The following is an 18,912-nucleotide window of genomic DNA, read 5'->3' as shown; positions in this document are numbered from 1 at the left end:
ATGGGGTCATTTGGGGGGTTTGTACTGCCCTGCCATTTTAGCACCTCAAGAAATGAGATAGGCAGTCGTAAATTAAAAGCTGTGTAAATTCCAGAAAATGTACTCTAGTTTGTAGACGCTATAACTTTTGCGCAAACCAATAAATATATGCTTATTTACTTTTTTTTTTACTAAAGACATGTGGCTGAATAAATTTTGGCCTAAATGTATGACTAAAATTGAGTTTATTCGATTTTTCTTATAACAAAAAGTAGAAAACATCTTTCTTTCTCAAAATTTTCGGTCTTTTTCCATTTATATCCCAAAAAATAAAAATCGCAGAGGCAATCAAATACCATCAAAAGAAAGCTCTATTTGTGGGAAGAAAAGGACGCAAATTTCGTTTTGGGTACAACACTGCATGACCGCGCAATTTCCAGTTAAAGCAGTGCAGTGTGAAATTGTAAAAAGACCTCTGGTCCTTAGGCTGAAAATTGGTCCGGGGCTGAAGTGGTTAAAGTCTAAATCTTTTCTGACACTTGGAACCCCCAAAACTTAACTTTTTTTTAGCAGAGATCCTAGGAAATAAAATAGCGGTTGTTGCAATATTTTATGTCACACGGTATTTGCGCAGCGGTCTTTCAAACGCAATTTTTTGGGAAAAAAATACACCAATTTAAAAAAAATAAAACAGTAAAGTTAGCCCATTTTTTTCATCCAAAAGTTTTGATTACCCGTTTTTGTGTTATATATATATATATATTTTTTTTTTTTTTAATCATACATACAAGTGAACTGATTGGGTGTTTTGCTTTAAAAAAATGTTTAAATGTAAGACATTTTCTGTATCACTTAAGGCTGCTTTCACACTGGAGCGGGAAGGCGTCGACGGTAAAACACTGCCAGTTTTAGCGTCGCTTTACCGTCATTTTAGCGCCGCTATTCGGCTGCTAGCTGGGCACTTGTAATCCAGCTAGCGGCCGAGGAAGGGGTTAAATGTGCCAATGAAGCACCGCTGCAAAATCGCATTGCAGGTGCTTCGGCAGCGGTGCCCATTCATTTCAATGGGCAGGAGTGGTGGAGGAGCGGTATACACTACTCCAAAGATGCTGCTTGCAGGACTTTTTTTTTTTAATTTATTTTTTTTTAACATCCTGCCAGCGCATCTCCTCAGTGTGAAAGCACTCCACATAGACTGCAGGGGAGCCGTTTTGCAGGCACTTTACAGGTGCTATTTTTTAGCCCAAAACCGCCTGAAAAACACCCCAGTGTGAAAGGTGTCTAACTGTTAGATTTTATGAGATGAAGGGGGGGTGCTGGAATATCGGCCTAACAAAAAAAAAAAAAAAAAAAAATCGGCATCTTATATCGGCCATGGCGATTTCTAAATATCGGTATCGGCCAGAGAAAAACCCATATGTAAACAGTCCATATTATATATAGTCCATAAAGGATCTCTGCCAGAAATGGGAATCCAATGACAGGGAGTTCATACACACAGGGCAGCCTTGAGGGAAACAGAAACCAAACTACAAAAAAATATAAAAGAGGCGCCTCTGGTTGTAGATTTAAAAGCAATTTTTAATCACACAAAGTTTAACAACTCACATTTTTGAAGGTTTTAAATGCGCAATAAATAAAACAATCCAGGGAGTGGGAATCATCAGATCGGTCCGTTCATCCTGCCGGCTGAGACGCTGAAGCGGTCATATCCAGAAAGCTGCTGTGGAAGGAGCGCTGGTCATGGATTGACTGACTGCTGTACGCATGGGCCGAACGTTAGCCAGTTTTTATTGAACCAGCCAATGCCACCCGATATTTGGCCCATGTGTACTAGGCTAAAAAAGAAAAAAAAAAAGTTTTGCACATCGCGTGCGTCGTGTGTGCAAGTCATGACCCCCGTGAGTCCGACCGCGGGTCTCACGGGGTGGAAGAACGGGGAGATGCAAAAGTAAACAGCATCTCCCCATTCTGCCTAGCAACAAGTGACACTGATCTCGGCTCCCTGTGATTGGAGCAGAGATCCGTGATCTGTAAAACACAGTTACGCCACCCACAGTTAGAAACATGCCCCTAGGACACATTTAACCCCTACACTGCCATCTCCTGGTTAACCCCTTCACTGCCAGTGTTATTTACACAGGAATCAGTGCATTTGTATAGCACTGATTGCTGTATAAATGAGAACAGTCCCAAAAATGTGTCAAAAATGTCCAATGTGTCCGCCATAATGTCGCAGTCACAATAAAAATCGCTGATCGCCATTACTAGTAAAAAAATAATAAAAATGCCATAAAACTATTCCCTATTTTATAAATGCTATAACTTTTGCGTCAACCAATCAATCGCTTATTGCGATTTTTTTTAACCAAAAATATGTAGAAGAATACGTATCGGCCTAAACCGAGGAAAAAAATGTTTTTTTTATATATTTTTGGGGGATATTTGTTATAGCAAAAAGAAACTATGGTGTTTTTTCAAAATTGTCGCTCTTTTTTGTTTATAGAGCAAAAAAAAAACAAAAACAAAAAGGTGAAAATACCACCAAAAGAAAGCTCTATTTGTGGGGGGAAAAAAAAAGGACATCAATTTTGTTTGGGAGCAACGTCACACGACGAATCACAAAAAGTGCTCTAGTCTTAAGCCAGCAAAGTCTGAAAGTGGTAAAAGAGAATTATAAACAAATAAGGCAAAAATGACTGACATTGTATCCGAAATAGGACTATGCAATGAATAACTGGTGCAAATGAAACATGTAATAATGCTGAGCAACTAAGCAGTACACTTGAAAGACTTAAAGTGATATACTAAAGTCTTGTTTTTCTCCTTGTTTTGCACAGAGCAGCCCCAATCCTCCTCGTCCCGGATACCTCTTCGGCCCTCCTGGCCCCTCCCTCCTGTTGAGTGCCCCCACAGCAAGCAGCTTGCTATAGAGGCACTCGAGCCGAGATGCAGCTCCGTGTGTCTATTCAGACACTGAGCCACAGCCCTGCCCCGCCCCCTCTCTCCTCATTGGCTCATTGACTTTGACAGCAGCAGGAGCCAATGGCAGTGCTGTCTCAGCCAATGAGGAGGCAGAGTCCGGACACCTGAGTCTCTCATGGAATATCCCTGGATCGAGATAGCATAAGTATTAGAGGGGCTGCTACACACAGAAGGCTTTTTATTTTAATGCATAGAATGCATTAAGTTAAAAAATCTTCTACCTTTACAATCAATTAAACCGCTTGCTGCCCGCCCACGGTCAAATGACAGAGGGGCGGTGCGCGGCTCTCGTTCTGAGACGATGTCATATGACGTCTTCCCAGAATGGGTGCTCTCACACTCAGGGGTTCACAGCAGGGCGGCCGCACCGTGTTGCTAGGACACGGTGCGACCATGAACTCTGTAAAGAGCCAGGGCCCTTTAACCATGTAATCAGCTGTGTCTAATCACATGTAAAGACAGAAATGCTGGTAATCGGCTCTCATCGCCTCACACTTGACAGAGTGTATGGCGAGGAGAGTCGATCAGCGCCATCTCCTCGCAGGGGAGATCGAGACATGTAATCAAGGCACTGATCATCAGTACCCTGATTACAATAAAGCACCACCAGTGCCAGCAATCAGTGCCCATTAGTGATGCCAGTCAGTACTGCCCATCAATGGCACCCATCAGTACTGCCCATCAATGGCACCCATCAGTACTGCCCATCAATGCGGCATAACAGTGTGGCATATCAGTGCCTATAAGTGCCACCCGATCAGTGCACATCAGTGAAGGAGAAAATGTACTTATTTACAAAATTTACTGAAAGAAACGAAGTAAAAAATTTTTTTTTTTCAATTTATTTTTTTTTGTAAAAAATTAAAATCCCAGCAGTGATTAAACTCCACCAAAAGCAGGACCACGCAATTGTGAAACTGTGACAGCACTGAAAGCTTAAAAACGGCCTGGGCAGGAAGAGGGTGAAAAAGCCCTGTAGGAAAGTGGTTAAAGTTTTTTTGTTTTGTTTTTTAACTGATATACTACTGCAGATGTTAAGAAAAAAAGCTGGCCATAGATGGTTAGCTTTGTTTTCATTCAGCCTGTGGGCTGACTGAAAAAAAAAAAAAAAAAGAAGATTTCACCATCCACACTGAGGAGGTGGATGGAGGAAACCCCGGGTGACAAGACTTTATATTGCACCTGGCATTGTCATACTGATCAGTCATTGGAGTGAATGATCAACAAAAGTCTTCCAACTTTTTCAATAAACAATGTATGCCAGTTGTTCCTTTCTTAAAGTAGAAATATAGGTTTTGGATAAAGCAAGGAAAGGTTATAACCAATCAGATTTTTTTTTTTCGCTGTGTCCCATTGGTAAAATTACCCTTCACTTCCTGTCCCATTGCAAAAGTGTTAGTGAGAGGAAATCCCTGCAAATTAAGGGAATTCCTTGGGGGGCCCCCCTAGGTCACCAGAACTAGTATGCGCATTGGAAGATCTCCCCTCTATTACTATACAGGAAACAACCCAAAATGTAGGATTTTCCTTTACTTTCACTGATAAGGGTAAACAGGGCAAATAGAGATGTTGAATCTCTTTAAAGGGGTCACAGACAGCAATAAAACTGACAAGACTTCCAATCCTGCTCCACTCTATCCAAAACTAAAAATTTTATACTTCCATACTGGCTATTGCTCCAGTATACCAGTATATGGAAGGGGTCACAGCCAGCTCACCAAAGACAGCTGAAACATCAATCCAAAAATAGAAAATTACAAATTTAAGATGGGTATACGCCCTACCATTACTTTGGATGTGGTACATAAGTCTCCGGAGCATGGCACTGTGCCTAATCTAATCCCTACCTTCATTCACACCAACTGGTGTCAGATCCTATAGCCACATCTCCATTCAAACAGCACTCCATACCCAGAACATTCATCCATACATGTGTATACCATGACACCCCTGTGGTCAATGCGTGTGTAGTTGGCCTGTGTAACGTCTATACAGGTGACCAATCAGTCCTAACCCAGTGCCTTGTATACTATTGCAAAATCAGAACTACCCAATGCACCCTACATATGGCCTGCACCTAATTTCCAAACTGTGGCCCCCCTCACCTATATAAACATCCCACACCAATCCAAGTAACTTAGCAGAACCTCACCCTACAGGTACCATGTGTCATAGATATCAGCCATATATATTGCACAATACATCATATTTGTATGGCACATATTCAAGTAGCCAGCTCACTTTACATGTCCACTATATGAGCGTGAAGTATCATCCACCGTCGGAGCAAAGCCGAGCTTCCTACTCCACCACCCCTCCTTACAAGCGATCCCACAGAGACGCACCTGGCTCCTATGTCTGGTCCCGCGTGGCGCCCAGCTTGACGCACCACGTGCACAGAGGGCTGATGTTTCCGCCCATAGTGCAGGGGCAGCCAGTGCATCGTCACACATGGCAGAGACTGCTTACCGCCAGGTACAGGGGGCTAAGATGGGGACATGATGTGCCCCATCATACGCCAACCGGTACCTGGGCGAAAGGGTGATTGATGGGTTCATCCATATTAACCCATGTGACCGCCACCCATCCTCCTCCAGGAACCATGATGAAAAGACCAACAATGTATCCAATCAGTGAATTATATTTTTTGCAAGAAAATGAAAAGGGAGAGAGGGAATGGTAAAAAATAAATAAAAAGAAGCAAGAGAAAACTGGTGCAATATCCAATCTAAACTGGAGAATACCTCCATCCAGCTCATCACACCAAGACATGCAACTATAGATAAGGCCTAAAGGACAGTGCTGTGTTTAACCCTGGAGGGGAGGTGGCTTTTAATTTCTAAATCCATTTTGCCTCATGCTTTAAAATTTGTTTGTCAAAGTCACCACCCCGTAGCTCCTGAGGGATCTTCTCAAGTATGAAAAACAAAATGACCTAAAGCAGAGTTCCACCCTAAAGTGGAACTTTTGATCATTTGTCCCCTCTCCCCCTCCGGTGCCACAATTGGAACCTTTCGGGGTGGAGCTGGGACATAATACTTGTCTTTGACAGGTATCCTGTTCCCACTTCCGGGAGTCCGGGCCACAGTCCATGACATCACCGCGGGGCTCCCTTCTCCTCTCCCTGTCACCGGGCCAGTAGGAAAGAGGAGCGGGGCCTCGCGCATCCGCAGTAGGGTTCCCGGTGGCATGAAGCCGTAAGGCTACACTGCCGGGTACCCCTACCTGCAATGGCGGCGGAAGCACCCGACAGCTGATGGAAACAGCTGCGGTGCCAACATCGCAGGTCTCCAGGACAGGTAAGTGTCCTATTGTTAAAAGCCCGCAGCTGCAGTATGCGTAGCTGCTGGCTTTTATTTTTTTCTTTGGGGTGGAACACCGCTTTAAGATCACAGCTATGCACGAGTCCCATGCGATTTCCAAGGCATGTACAGAAGCCCTGCGTCAATATAATAAAGGTGGTCCTGCAAACACCTACTGAACAGTCCTTTTGGTTTTCCTGATGTAGACTGACCTGCATAAAAAAGGTCATTATATACACTGTGCCTTCCATCTCGCAATTTGCAAAACATTTGGGTTTAAGGAAACCTCCCCTAGGGCATTGGTCACAGTCACCACATCGATAAGTCCCAACTCCGCTTATAGCGCCCCTGAAAACCTCCAGGGGTTTGAAGTGGCTGTGGACTAGAGAATCCATGATGGATCTAGATTTGTGGAATATCACCTCAGGACAGGTATTGACATATTTTGAGAACATTACCTTCAGGTAAGGATATCCTGAAAGGAGTCCCGATGGGCACTAAACTTAGTAATATAGGGTGTATTATTATAGAGGGTGCATTGGGTGGTTCCGATTTTGCAATATTAAACAGGGCACTAGGTTAGGACTGATAGGTCACTTGTATAGATGTTACACAGGCCAACTGCACACGCGTTGACCACTGGGGTGTTATGATACACACATGCATGGAGGAATGTTCTGGGTATGGAGTGCTAATTGAATGGAGATGTGGCTATAGTGTCTGAAACTAGTTGACGTGAACCAAGGTAGGAAATAGATTAGATTAGGCACGGTACCATGCTCCGGAGACTTCTGTGCAGCATCCAAAAGGTAGGGTAGGGAGTATACCCATCGTAGTTTGTAATTTAGCATTTTTGGATTAATGTTTCAGCTGTCTTGGGTGAGCTGCTTGTGGCACCTTCTGTGCCCCCCGCCCCCCCGGGCCCATCTAGTGTCCTTCTGACCCTCCCATTGGCAAATGACAGGGGGTCACCTTATACATCCTCTCCTCCTTTGAACCGTAACGTTTGTGTATTTGCTTTATTAATGTAGTTGGTGAGCATATCCTCATTTATGAATTTTGTTTAAAAAAAACAAAAACTTATGAAATTATGAATTGCAAACTAAATATTTTTATTAAATATCAATGAATTTTTGACAAATTCATTTTAGACACACTGAAAAAGCAGAATAGCAAAACGTGTTGGAACACAATGCGATATGAAAAACTGTATAAACGTGGTTTTTAAATGCCGTTTCTGGATCCATGTCAAGCTGTTGTAGCTGAGTATATGTTCAACAAGTTTATGTCTTATCAAATAACATGGTTTGATGATCCATATATGGATTTTTTTACTTTTATGTATAAAGAAAATTGGTTTTAACTCAACTGTATGTTTACCTCAGTGACAACCTCACATCCATTAAAGTCCTGCTGCCTAGTATTAGATACTGTCACCTCCAGAGCACAACAGAGCTGCACAACAAGACCTGAACTTACGCTTAGGACCTTGGCAAGTACGCGTCCTGCAGAGAACTTATTAATACCAGCCTTATGAAGTTTGAAGATTACCAGGATACTTAATGTGATAGTAGCCGTATTAGTGCAATTGTGACAGAGAAAATTGAGTACTGTCCATGATACTTTTTTTATTTGCACTAACATACAATTTTTCAGGACAAGCTTTCGGGTATGTCCCCTTCTTCAAGGTCCAAGCAGTACTGATTTACAAATTTTTAAGCAGAATGTAAAACCAAAACAAAAAAAAAAAAAAAAAAAAAGAAAAAAACACCTCTGAGGGAAAGAAGAGAGAAAACAAAAAAAACACATACAAATCAATGGGGCAATAAAGATAAGAGAAGAGTTAGTGAGATAAGACAGAGGGAGAGCTATGGAATGGAGGGGGGGTTGCTAATTACAGAGGGGGTTGTAAAACTTTAGTATAATGAGTAAGGAAACCTATGTCTAAATTCAGGCCATTATTTTTTGTGTCAAAAAGAATTATCATTCTTAGTTCAAAGGTTTTCCTTTCCTGGATAGTTCTGAAATTCCCTTTAAGAACTAAAACATTGAGGTCTTCTATAGTGTGGTCCGGTTGTGAGAAGTGATGTCCAACAGGTGTACATAAACTGTCTTCTTTATGTTCCTTGATGGTGTGTCGGTGTAAATTCATCCTCGTTTGCAACTTCTGTCCTGTTTCACCAACATAAGATCCTTTGCTGCACCTTTTGCATTGGATGAGGTATACAACATTGCTGGAGGTACAGTTGTAAGATCCCATGATATTGAAGGTCCCATTTGTGTGTGTGACACTTTTGGATGGATTGATCTGGTTGCATAGTTTGCAGCGCTTTTTATTGCAGGGTTTGCTTCCATTATTTGTGTCATCATAATCAGAGTGAAGTTTCCTGCTGATTAGTTTGTGTCTGAGGTTGGGTGGTTGTCTGAAAGCCAATAATGGGGGTTGTTGGAATATTCCTTTCAGAGTGTCATCCTCTGTTATAATGGGTTGTAAATCTTTGATTATCTTTTTGATCCCTTCTAGTGTTGGGTTGTATGTGGTGACTAGAGGTACTCGGTTATTTGTTTTTTTCTCTGTGTATTGGAGGAGATTTTCTCTTTGGGTTTTCAAGGCTGTGTTTATGCTGTTGTTGATGGTTTTCTCTTTGTAACCTTTCTTGTGGAAGGAGTCTGCCAGTGTTCTGAGATGTTTATCTCTGTCTTCTGGGTCTGAACAAATTCGGTGGTATCTGATGGCCTGGCTGTGTATGATGGCCCGTTTAGTGTGTTGCGGGTGAAAACTGGAACTGTGAAGATAGCTACATCGGTCAGTCGGTTTTCTGTATATCGAAGTGTGAAGCTTGTGGTCCCTGATGTATACTGTAGTGTCTAGGAAGTTGACATGTGTGTTTGAATACTCCATTTTTAGTTTAATAGATGGGTGAAAAGTGTTGATCAATGAGAAGAATTGGTTTAGATTTTCTTCACCTTCAGTCCATATCATGAAGATATCATCAATATAGCGATAATATCTGTATGGCTTTTGTTGTATGCTGTTCAGAAATTTGTCCTCCAGGTCAGCCATAAATAAGTTTGCATATTGGGGTGCCATTTTGCTACCCATGGCAGTACCCATACACTGGAGATAGATGTCATTATTGAAAGTGAAGTAGTTGTGTGTAAGAATGAATTCGATGAGCCGTGTCACATCCTCAGCCGTGTATTTCTGGTTTGGTGAGGATGATAAGAATCTGTGACATGCCGACAACCCATCCTTGTGAGGGATGTTACTGTACAGAGATTCTACATCCATGGTGACTAGAAGTGTATTTGATGGTAATTGTTGTATATTGTTAAGCTTGTTCAGAAAATCAGTGGTGTCTTGTAGGAAACTCACAGTGTTCATGACTAAAGGTTTTAACATGTTTTCTACAAGGCCTGAGATATGCTCGGTAAGTGTATTCATACCTGTTATAATGGGTCTGCCTGGGTTTCCTGGCTTGTGAATCTTGGGCAGCATGTAGAAGTCTCCAATTTCTGGATTATCCGGAATTGCATTGATGAGTTCTGAATGTAGGTGGCTTGGTATTGTCGCAATGAGATCCTTTAATTGCTTAGTAAAATCCTGGGTTGGATCATAATCCAGTTTTTTGTAGTAAGTAGTATTTGCCAGCTGCCTCTGGCCCTCTTGTATATATTTGTCTGTATCCATCACAACGACTGCTCCCCCTTTATCTGCTGGTTTGATGGTTATGGCCTGATTATTGCGCAGATCATGTACAGCTCTTCGCTCCAGTGGTGAAAGGTTGTATAATATTTTCTTTTGCTGGGTGGATAGCAGGGATGTAACTCGTAGCCTGAAGCTGTCAATATAGGTATCCAGTTTGGGGTTGCGTCCTTGTGGGGGTGTAAAATTGCTGTTCTTTTTCTTTTTGTCACTTCCTATTGTCTTAGGATTCCTTTCATTACTGTGAAAAAATTCTTTGAGCCTTAGTCTCCTAAAGAATTCCTCCATATCTGACCATACCTGTAAATTATCCAATTTGGTGGTTGGGCAGAATGTGAGGCCTTTGGAGAGGACTGTTGTTTCTGGTGTAGAAAGTTTATGATTTGACAAATTTATGATGCCGAGTTCCTCTGTTATATCCATATTTTCTGTCAAGTCAGCATTTATACAAGGGATGCCATGGGATTCTGGATCGGGGTTCAAGTTGCTGATGGCAGGAGTTGTAGAAGTTGTGTTTGTTTTTTGTTGTTTAGGTTGTATCCAAAAGGTCTGCTCTTGGTGTAGCTTTTGGAGTTTTTTTGCCTTCCTGTTCATGGCAAGTTTTTGCAGTTGTCTTTGTAAGGTTTCAATTTCATTCTTAATTTGGTTGATGCTTGTAGGGTCCAATGGTGCTGAGGTTTCAAACATCAACTGCTTTTGTTTCCGGATTGTTTCCCTTTTACCATACAGTTTATGAATGAGGTTGTTCCTTAACCTTTCGCTGGTACGTCTGCAGAGTCCTTCCGCATAAGGAGAGTTCAGTGTATTTGCACAAGGATTTTTAATCCGGAGACCCTGTGGTATGAGATTCCTCTTTTTGCATTTTGAGAGAAAGAAGATGTCACTGTTGACCTGTGTTTCCTTTGTGATCAGGTTGGTTAACTGCTTCTTTAAGCGGCTATATGCAGTATCTTCCATCATACTTAATGTGATAGTAGCCGTATTAGTGCAATTGTGACAGAGAAAATTGAGTACTGTCCATGATACTTTTTTTATTTATTTGCACTAACATACAATTTTTCAGGACAAGCTTTCGGGTATGTCCCCTTCTTCAAGGTCCAAGCAGTACTGATTTACAAATTTTTAAGCAGAATGTAAAACCAAAACAAAAAAAAAAAAAAAAAAAAAAAGAAAAAAACACCTCTGAGGGAAAGAAGAGAGAAAACAAAAAAAACACATACAAATCAATGGGGCAATAAAGATAAGAGAAGAGTTAGTGAGATAAGACAGAGGGAGAGCTATGGAATGGAGGGGGGGTTGCTAATTACAGAGGGGGTTGTAAAACTTTAGTATAATGAGTAAGGAAACCTATGTCTAAATTCAGGCCATTATTTTTTGTGTCAAAAAGAATTATCATTCTTAGTTCAAAGGTTTTCCTTTCCTGGATAGTTCTGAAATTCCCTTTAAGAACTAAAACATTGAGGTCTTCTATAGTGTGGTCCGGTTGTGAGAAGTGATGTCCAACAGGTGTACATAAACTGTCTTCTTTATGTTCCTTGATGGTGTGTCGGTGTAAATTCATCCTCGTTTGCAACTTCTGTCCTGTTTCACCAACATAAGATCCTTTGCTGCACCTTTTGCATTGGATGAGGTATACAACATTGCTGGAGGTACAGTTGTAAGATCCCATGATATTGAAGGTCCCATTTGTGTGTGTGACACTTTTGGATGGATTGATCTGGTTGCATAGTTTGCAGCGCTTTTTATTGCAGGGTTTGCTTCCATTATTTGTGTCATCATAATCAGAGTGAAGTTTCCTGCTGATTAGTTTGTGTCTGAGGTTGGGTGGTTGTCTGAAAGCCTGCGCAATAATCAGGCCATAACCATCAAACCAGCAGATAAAGGGGGAGCAGTCGTTGTGATGGATACAGACAAATATATACAAGAGGGCCAGAGGCAGCTGGCAAATACTACTTACTACAAAAAACTGGATTATGATCCAACCCAGGATTTTACTAAGCAATTAAAGGATCTCATTGCGACAATACCAAGCCACCTACATTCAGAACTCATCAATGCAATTCCGGATAATCCAGAAATTGGAGACTTCTACATGCTGCCCAAGATTCACAAGCCAGGAAACCCAGGCAGACCCATTATAACAGGTATGAATACACTTACCGAGCATATCTCAGGCCTTGTAGAAAACATGTTAAAACCTTTAGTCATGAACACTGTGAGTTTCCTACAAGACACCACTGATTTTCTGAACAAGCTTAACAATATACAACAATTACCATCAAATACACTTCTAGTCACCATGGATGTAGAATCTCTGTACAGTAACATCCCTCACAAGGATGGGTTGTCGGCATGTCACAGATTCTTATCATCCTCACCAAACCAGAAATACACGGCTGAGGATGTGACACGGCTCATCGAATTCATTCTTACACACAACTACTTCACTTTCAATAATGACATCTATCTCCAGTGTATGGGTACTGCCATGGGTAGCAAAATGGCACCCCAATATGCAAACTTATTTATGGCTGACCTGGAGGACAAATTTCTGAACAGCATACAACAAAAGCCATACAGATATTATCGCTATATTGATGATATCTTCATGATATGGACTGAAGGTGAAGAAAATCTAAACCAATTCTTCTCATTGATCAACACTTTTCACCCATCTATTAAACTAAAAATGGAGTATTCAAACACACATGTCAACTTCCTAGACACTACAGTATACATCAGGGACCACAAGCTTCACACTTCGATATACAGAAAACCGACTGACCGATGTAGCTATCTTCACAGTTCCAGTTTTCACCCGCAACACACTAAACGGGCCATCATACACAGCCAGGCCATCAGATACCACCGAATTTGTTCAGACCCAGAAGACAGAGATAAACATCTCAGAACACTGGCAGACTCCTTCCACAAGAAAGGTTACAAAGAGAAAACCATCAACAACAGCATAAACACAGCCTTGAAAACCCAAAGAGAAAATCTCCTCCAATACACAGAGAAAAAAACAAATAACCGAGTACCTCTAGTCACCACATACAACCCAACACTAGAAGGGATCAAAAAGATAATCAAAGATTTACAACCCATTATAACAGAGGATGACACTCTGAAAGGAATATTCCAACAACCCCCATTATTGGCTTTCAGACAACCACCCAACCTCAGACACAAACTAATCAGCAGGAAACTTCACTCTGATTATGATGACACAAATAATGGAAGCAAACCCTGCAATAAAAAGCGCTGCAAACTATGCAACCAGATCAATCCATCCAAAAGTGTCACACACACAAATGGGACCTTCAATATCATGGGATCTTACAACTGTACCTCCAGCAATGTTGTATACCTCATCCAATGCAAAAGGTGCAGCAAAGGATCTTATGTTGGTGAAACAGGACAGAAGTTGCAAACGAGGATGAATTTACACCGACACACCATCAAGGAACATAAAGAAGACAGTTTATGTACACCTGTTGGACATCACTTCTCACAACCGGACCACACTATAGAAGACCTCAATGTTTTAGTTCTTAAAGGGAATTTCAGAACTATCCAGGAAAGGAAAACCTTTGAACTAAGAATGATAATTCTTTTTGACACAAAAAATAATGGCCTGAATTTAGACATAGGTTTCCTTACTCATTATACTAAAGTTTTACAACCCCCTCTGTAATTAGCAACCCCCCCTCCATTCCATAGCTCTCCCTCTGTCTTATCTCACTAACTCTTCTCTTATCTTTATTGCCCCATTGATTTGTATGTGTTTTTTTTGTTTTCTCTCTTCTTTCCCTCAGAGGTGTTTTTTTCTTTTTTTTTTTTTTTTTTTTGTTTTGGTTTTACATTCTGCTTAAAAATTTGTAAATCAGTACTGCTTGGACCTTGAAGAAGGGGACATACCCGAAAGCTTGTCCTGAAAAATTGTATGTTAGTGCAAATAAAAAAAGTATCATGGACAGTACTCAATTTTCTAAGATTACCAGGAGAAATAGAAGACCTGGAGGTCCAGGTCCAAGTTCGTAGTCCAGGACCATAGTATCACATCTATGCAAGAACAAGGGCTGCTGATCAGATGGTTGAGCCCTTAATCATCAGATTGTGTTAGGAAACCTAAAATTGGCCTCTCACAAATGAGAGATTAGAGCAAACTTACTCTAGAGAAGCCCTGAAGCAATACAACTTGTCTTATTCAAAATATTATAAGACTTTCCTAGACTATCCAACATAACAACCAGTAATTCTTGGAACAGAATGATCATCTTGAGCTTGAAGTTGTCAAGGAAGACCCACACCAACCTGGTCTTAGACGCTGCACATGATGTGAACCCAGTCGTAGCAAAATTGCCTTATAATATCCAAAAAAAATAGGCAACAGTTCAAGATGAGGAACAGCAGGTCTCCTTTCCACCTTTCTCATTCTCATCATAAATGTAACCAGATGAAGAACAATCCAAGCTCACCAATTATCAACTTGAGCATTTTTGACCCCCCAGCTACAAGAGAAAACCTACCAACCAAATACAGAGATGCTAGAAACACTAATTAGATTAGAAAGGCAAACGTTACACCCACTGAAAACTGAAACCATGAACAAAGGTGAAATCACTGAACCTTATTCGCATCCACAACCACATCTTCTCATGTCGTGTATTTAAGAGAAAGTATTTTTATTTTTTTGATGCACGGCATTTTCTTCAGATATTACACATGTAAAGAGCAGTTTGTCAAAGACTGCAAGGCTATAGTTAAAGAAAATGTCACCTCAACATTTCATATTCCCGATATGTTCCTGTTGTACTATGTATGCGTGTTTTAAAAAAAAAAAAGTATCCTGTTCTCCTGTGTGTGAACTACCTAGTGTTTCTGTAAGTCCCCTTTGCTTTCCTGCTTTGTGGGCATAGAAGCACATTCATCTTATGCCACGTACACACGGTCGGAGAATCCGTCGGAATGCGTCTTATCGGACCGTGTCGTCAGATAATCCGACTGTGTGTGGTATGCGTCAGACTGATTCCGTCCGAATCTCCGTCGGACCCAATTTTCCAAGATGTTTGAAATATTTCCCGACCAACTGGGCCGGTGGGACGTAATCCGATCAGGTGTAGAGAATTTTGATCGGACCAAGTGCCACGCATGCTCAGATCAAATTCCTACATCAAAGCTATTGGCTACTAGCCTGAATGTAGTCCCATCGTAACGAAATTACGCCATCACGTTCTGAAAGATCGGATTTTTCGACAACTTAGTCCGACCGTGTGTATGCAACAGTTTCAGACACAATCCGTCAGACTAAATCTGACGGACAAAATCCGACGGATTTGGTTGGCAGCATCTCCGACAGTGTGTACAGGGGCTTAGTGTGGCCAGTTTTCTGGCTGTGCTGGGAGCACAGCTTTCCTGTCCTCCAATTATCAGACTTGTTGTCACACACCCACCATCCATTCACTAGGAATGTATTTATAAATGTATATATCACAGAATCAACTTACAGCAGAATCAGTGAGAAAACATTTGAAAATACTACCAAAATGACTGAACCTTCAACAGGTGAACAGGAATCTACTAAAATCAAGATCCCCCATAACAATACTGATGCTCATCAGTTCACAGACTGTGTAACGAATGACTTCAGAAGGCACCAGCCGTATTTTTATCCATGTATGGGCAGGGCAATTGTACAGAAGTCCATCTCCAGATCAACTTCTTTACAACCAGCTGGTCAGATTTTTCTTGCTCTATCAGTGTCCCTGGGTATAGCCAGCAGCGCTGATCAGCGTATTCTGATGGCAGTGAAGTCTCTCTGCTGTTAGAATACATTAGCTCAGCATGGAGGATTCCCCTATCCACATCAAGTGTGTGGATGGGGGAAATAAAGTAATTTCTTTATCTTCAACCTGCTTATTGAATGAGAAAATATGACTCATCTATGGGCTGCCTTAATCGCTATCTACTTTATTAAAGGCTACTGAGTTATGCACAGAGTAGGGATGAGCTTTATGTTCGACTCCAACATTGGCTGTTCACCAGTTTGCGGAACAGCGAACAATTTTGGGTGTTCGTGGCAAAATCGAAAGCCGTGGAACAGCCTTTAAAAAAAGTCTATAGGAGAAATCAAAAGTGCTACATTTTAAAGGTGTATATACATGGTATTGTCATAAAAAGTGTTTGGGGACCTGAGTCCTGCCCCAGGGGACATGTATCAATGCAAAAAAAAGTTTTAAAAACTAACGTTTTTTCGGGAGCAGTGATTTTAATAATGCTTGAAGTGAAACAATAAAAGTGTAATATTCCTTTAAATTTCATACCTGGGGGGGTGTCTATAGTATGCCTGTAAAGGGGCGCATGTTTCCTGTGTTTAGAACAGTATGACAGCAAAATTACATTTCTAAAGGGGAAAAAAAAGTTAATTTAAAACTACTCGCGGCTACAATGAATTGTCGGTCAACAATACACATAAAAGTTCATTGTTAAAAAGGCATGGGGATTTCCCCATAGAAACCCCCAACCAAAGTTTAAAAAAGAAAGGAGAGGAAGAGGCAAGCCAGCCGGATCATCAGAGAGAAGGGATTGTCCGCTGTTCCCGGAGCTCACTGTCACACAGTCCCGACTCCTGGCCGGCGCAGCGCCTTTGATAGGCAGAACACCAGTTCAATGTCGGGATGCGTGATGTCATTAAAGGTGCCGGGCCAGCAGGCGGGACTGTGCGACAGTGAGCTGCAGGAACACCAGGAAATTCAAATGAAAGCGGTTAACGTGGGCAATCCCCGCTCTCCGACGATTCGGACGGCTAGCCTCTTCCTCTGCACAGGTGAGGCTGCACCGATGGGCACAGGTGAAATTGTTGTTAATATTTATTTTTGCAACTTAATTCTGCATAAAACATTTGTGTCATTTTAGGAGATCATTTATGAGGGCATATTTAGGGGTGGGATTAATTTAGGGGTGGGATTAGGGGCAGGGCATGGAAGGGATTGGGTGGGGCAACTGGTGGCAAGTAACCCTTAAGGCCCGGCTAGTATCTCAGGACTTGAAATTTCTGAGAATATATAGAATATCAAAATAAAGTTTTGGCCATAAATTTCACACACCTCCCTGATGGTATGGCATGATGGATAAGTATCTGCCTATATTTCTCAGCATGGAGGACACCATTGATCGTGACACATCTCCAACTCTATTTGCAGAAATGCAACCCCAAACTTGCAAGAAACCTCCACCATGCTTCACTGTTGCCTGCAGACACTCATTGTACCACTCTTCAGCCCTTCACGAACAAACTGCTTCCTGCTACAGCCAAATATTTTACATTTTGAATCATCAGTACAGAGTATCTGCTACCATTTTTCTGCACCCCAGTTCCTATGTTTGTGTGCGCAGGACATGGAAGCAAGGCTATATGTGACTCAACTAAATTACAGCATTTTTCATACCTCCCAAAGGCTTAGTTTACACTGGCATTAGGAACAGGCATTTGAGTGCCCAAGATATAATAGACATTGTGCTGTTCACACTAAGCGTTAGCATTGCATCGTTTCAAAATTGAAGCCTCATGACGAGTCAGGAGGCGTTTGAAGCCTTTCAACGCCTACCATTTAAGCCTATGTTAAAGCTTTTTTCGGAGCGGTATTGGTGCGGTTGCAGTGCGTTAAAATTAGTCACTTTCCATTGTGGAACAGTTTTAACATTCATCAAAAGCTATGAAACCGTGCATAGGGCATTTAGGGAGCTTTTAACGCTTGTAAAATGTCCCATTCTAAAGCTCATTGACGCCTGTCTAGCGCCCATACCAACGCCATACAAACGCTATATGAGTGTTTGTTGAACTCCAGTAATTTAGTCAAGTGTGAACAAGCCCTAAGACTTTTGCACAGTAGTGTGTGTGTGTGTATGTGTTTTATTTTAGGAAGAAAACAATATGAACAAATTACTTTTATTATTTCTGTTGCCATTAACTTCTGTTTAGCCAATTTACTTTTTTTTTTTATAAAGTTCAGACTTCTAAAGTAAAACTATCAAGTAAACAGTTTGTTTAAACAAGTGGCTTATTTAATCTGTTGATCTCAGCAGGGGAGGCAGTATGGCTCAGCAAGATATTGGTTTGGAGCATGTAAAGCTGTTACAGTATTGTGCACACAGTGTGGGGTATGATACCTTCCAGTTTGTCCTCAGCAGGCTCTCCTGAGTGCGCCTCTCTTTCAGAGCTTCTTTCCAAGATGTGCATGCTGTAACTTCACTGTCCGTCAGGAACCCTTCCGTTTGGCAAATATGGTACCACAAGATTTCATCTTCAGCAAGTACCTTCCACGCTTTGCTTACCTAATACATCGAGATAAAACATGATGAGGTAATGGAGACAAAAAAAGCAAAAACAAAAAAACCTGTTGGCTTAATCTGACTGCATGGCAGGGCCAAATAAAGCACATATTAAGAACTGATTTTCGTTCCAGCGAGTGTTCATCCTTCTTTCTAGTCCATGAAACAAAGAGATTAAGTCACTTAGTTCAAAGCCCACAAAGCTGGTATTGAATACAAGTCAGAAATGGATTCCAAACACCCTCTGGAGATCTCTGTACAATATGTGCCATGCTAAAGGCACTTGAACATTAAATGTTATGCTTAAAAAAAGGGGTCTGATATGCATCACAAAGACTTGGGCTATTTGTCTGCAAGCTATATGGAAAAGTAGAACAGGTGAAGGCCTCTGTATTGCCTGTTCCTAGAGTTTTCTGGCTCTGCCATATACAGTGCATCCGGAAAGTATTCACAGTGCTTCACTTTATCCACATTTTGTTAGGTTACAGCCTTATTCCTTATTTATTTTCCTCGAAATTATACAAGCAATATCCCATAATGAGAATGTGAAAGGAGTTTGAAATCTTAGCAAAATTTTATAAAAATAAAAAGTGAAAAAAAAAATGT

The 18,912-nt window shown here is 41.2% G+C and overlaps 1 protein-coding gene across 1 annotated transcript in view; it reads right to left on the bottom strand.

Annotated features, from left to right (window-relative positions):
- FBXW8 (F-box and WD repeat domain containing 8) overlaps window positions 1-18,912 on the bottom strand; it is a 209,536-nt gene that overhangs the window by 134,159 nt on the left and 56,465 nt on the right. The window contains exon 3 of the mRNA XM_077462047.1: window positions 18,145-18,309. Coding sequence (XP_077318173.1) covers window positions 18,145-18,309 — 165 coding nt within the window. The remainder of the gene's footprint in view (window positions 1-18,144; window positions 18,310-18,912) is intronic.

This window comes from Lithobates pipiens, unplaced genomic scaffold (assembly GCF_037356315.1).
Source record: "Lithobates pipiens isolate NorthernLeopardFrog02 unplaced genomic scaffold, aLitPip1_a1.2 Scaffold_3, whole genome shotgun sequence".
In the NCBI taxonomy this organism is placed as follows: Eukaryota; Metazoa; Chordata; class Amphibia; order Anura; family Ranidae; genus Lithobates; species Lithobates pipiens.
This window is presented reverse-complemented; position numbering and strand designations above follow the sequence as displayed.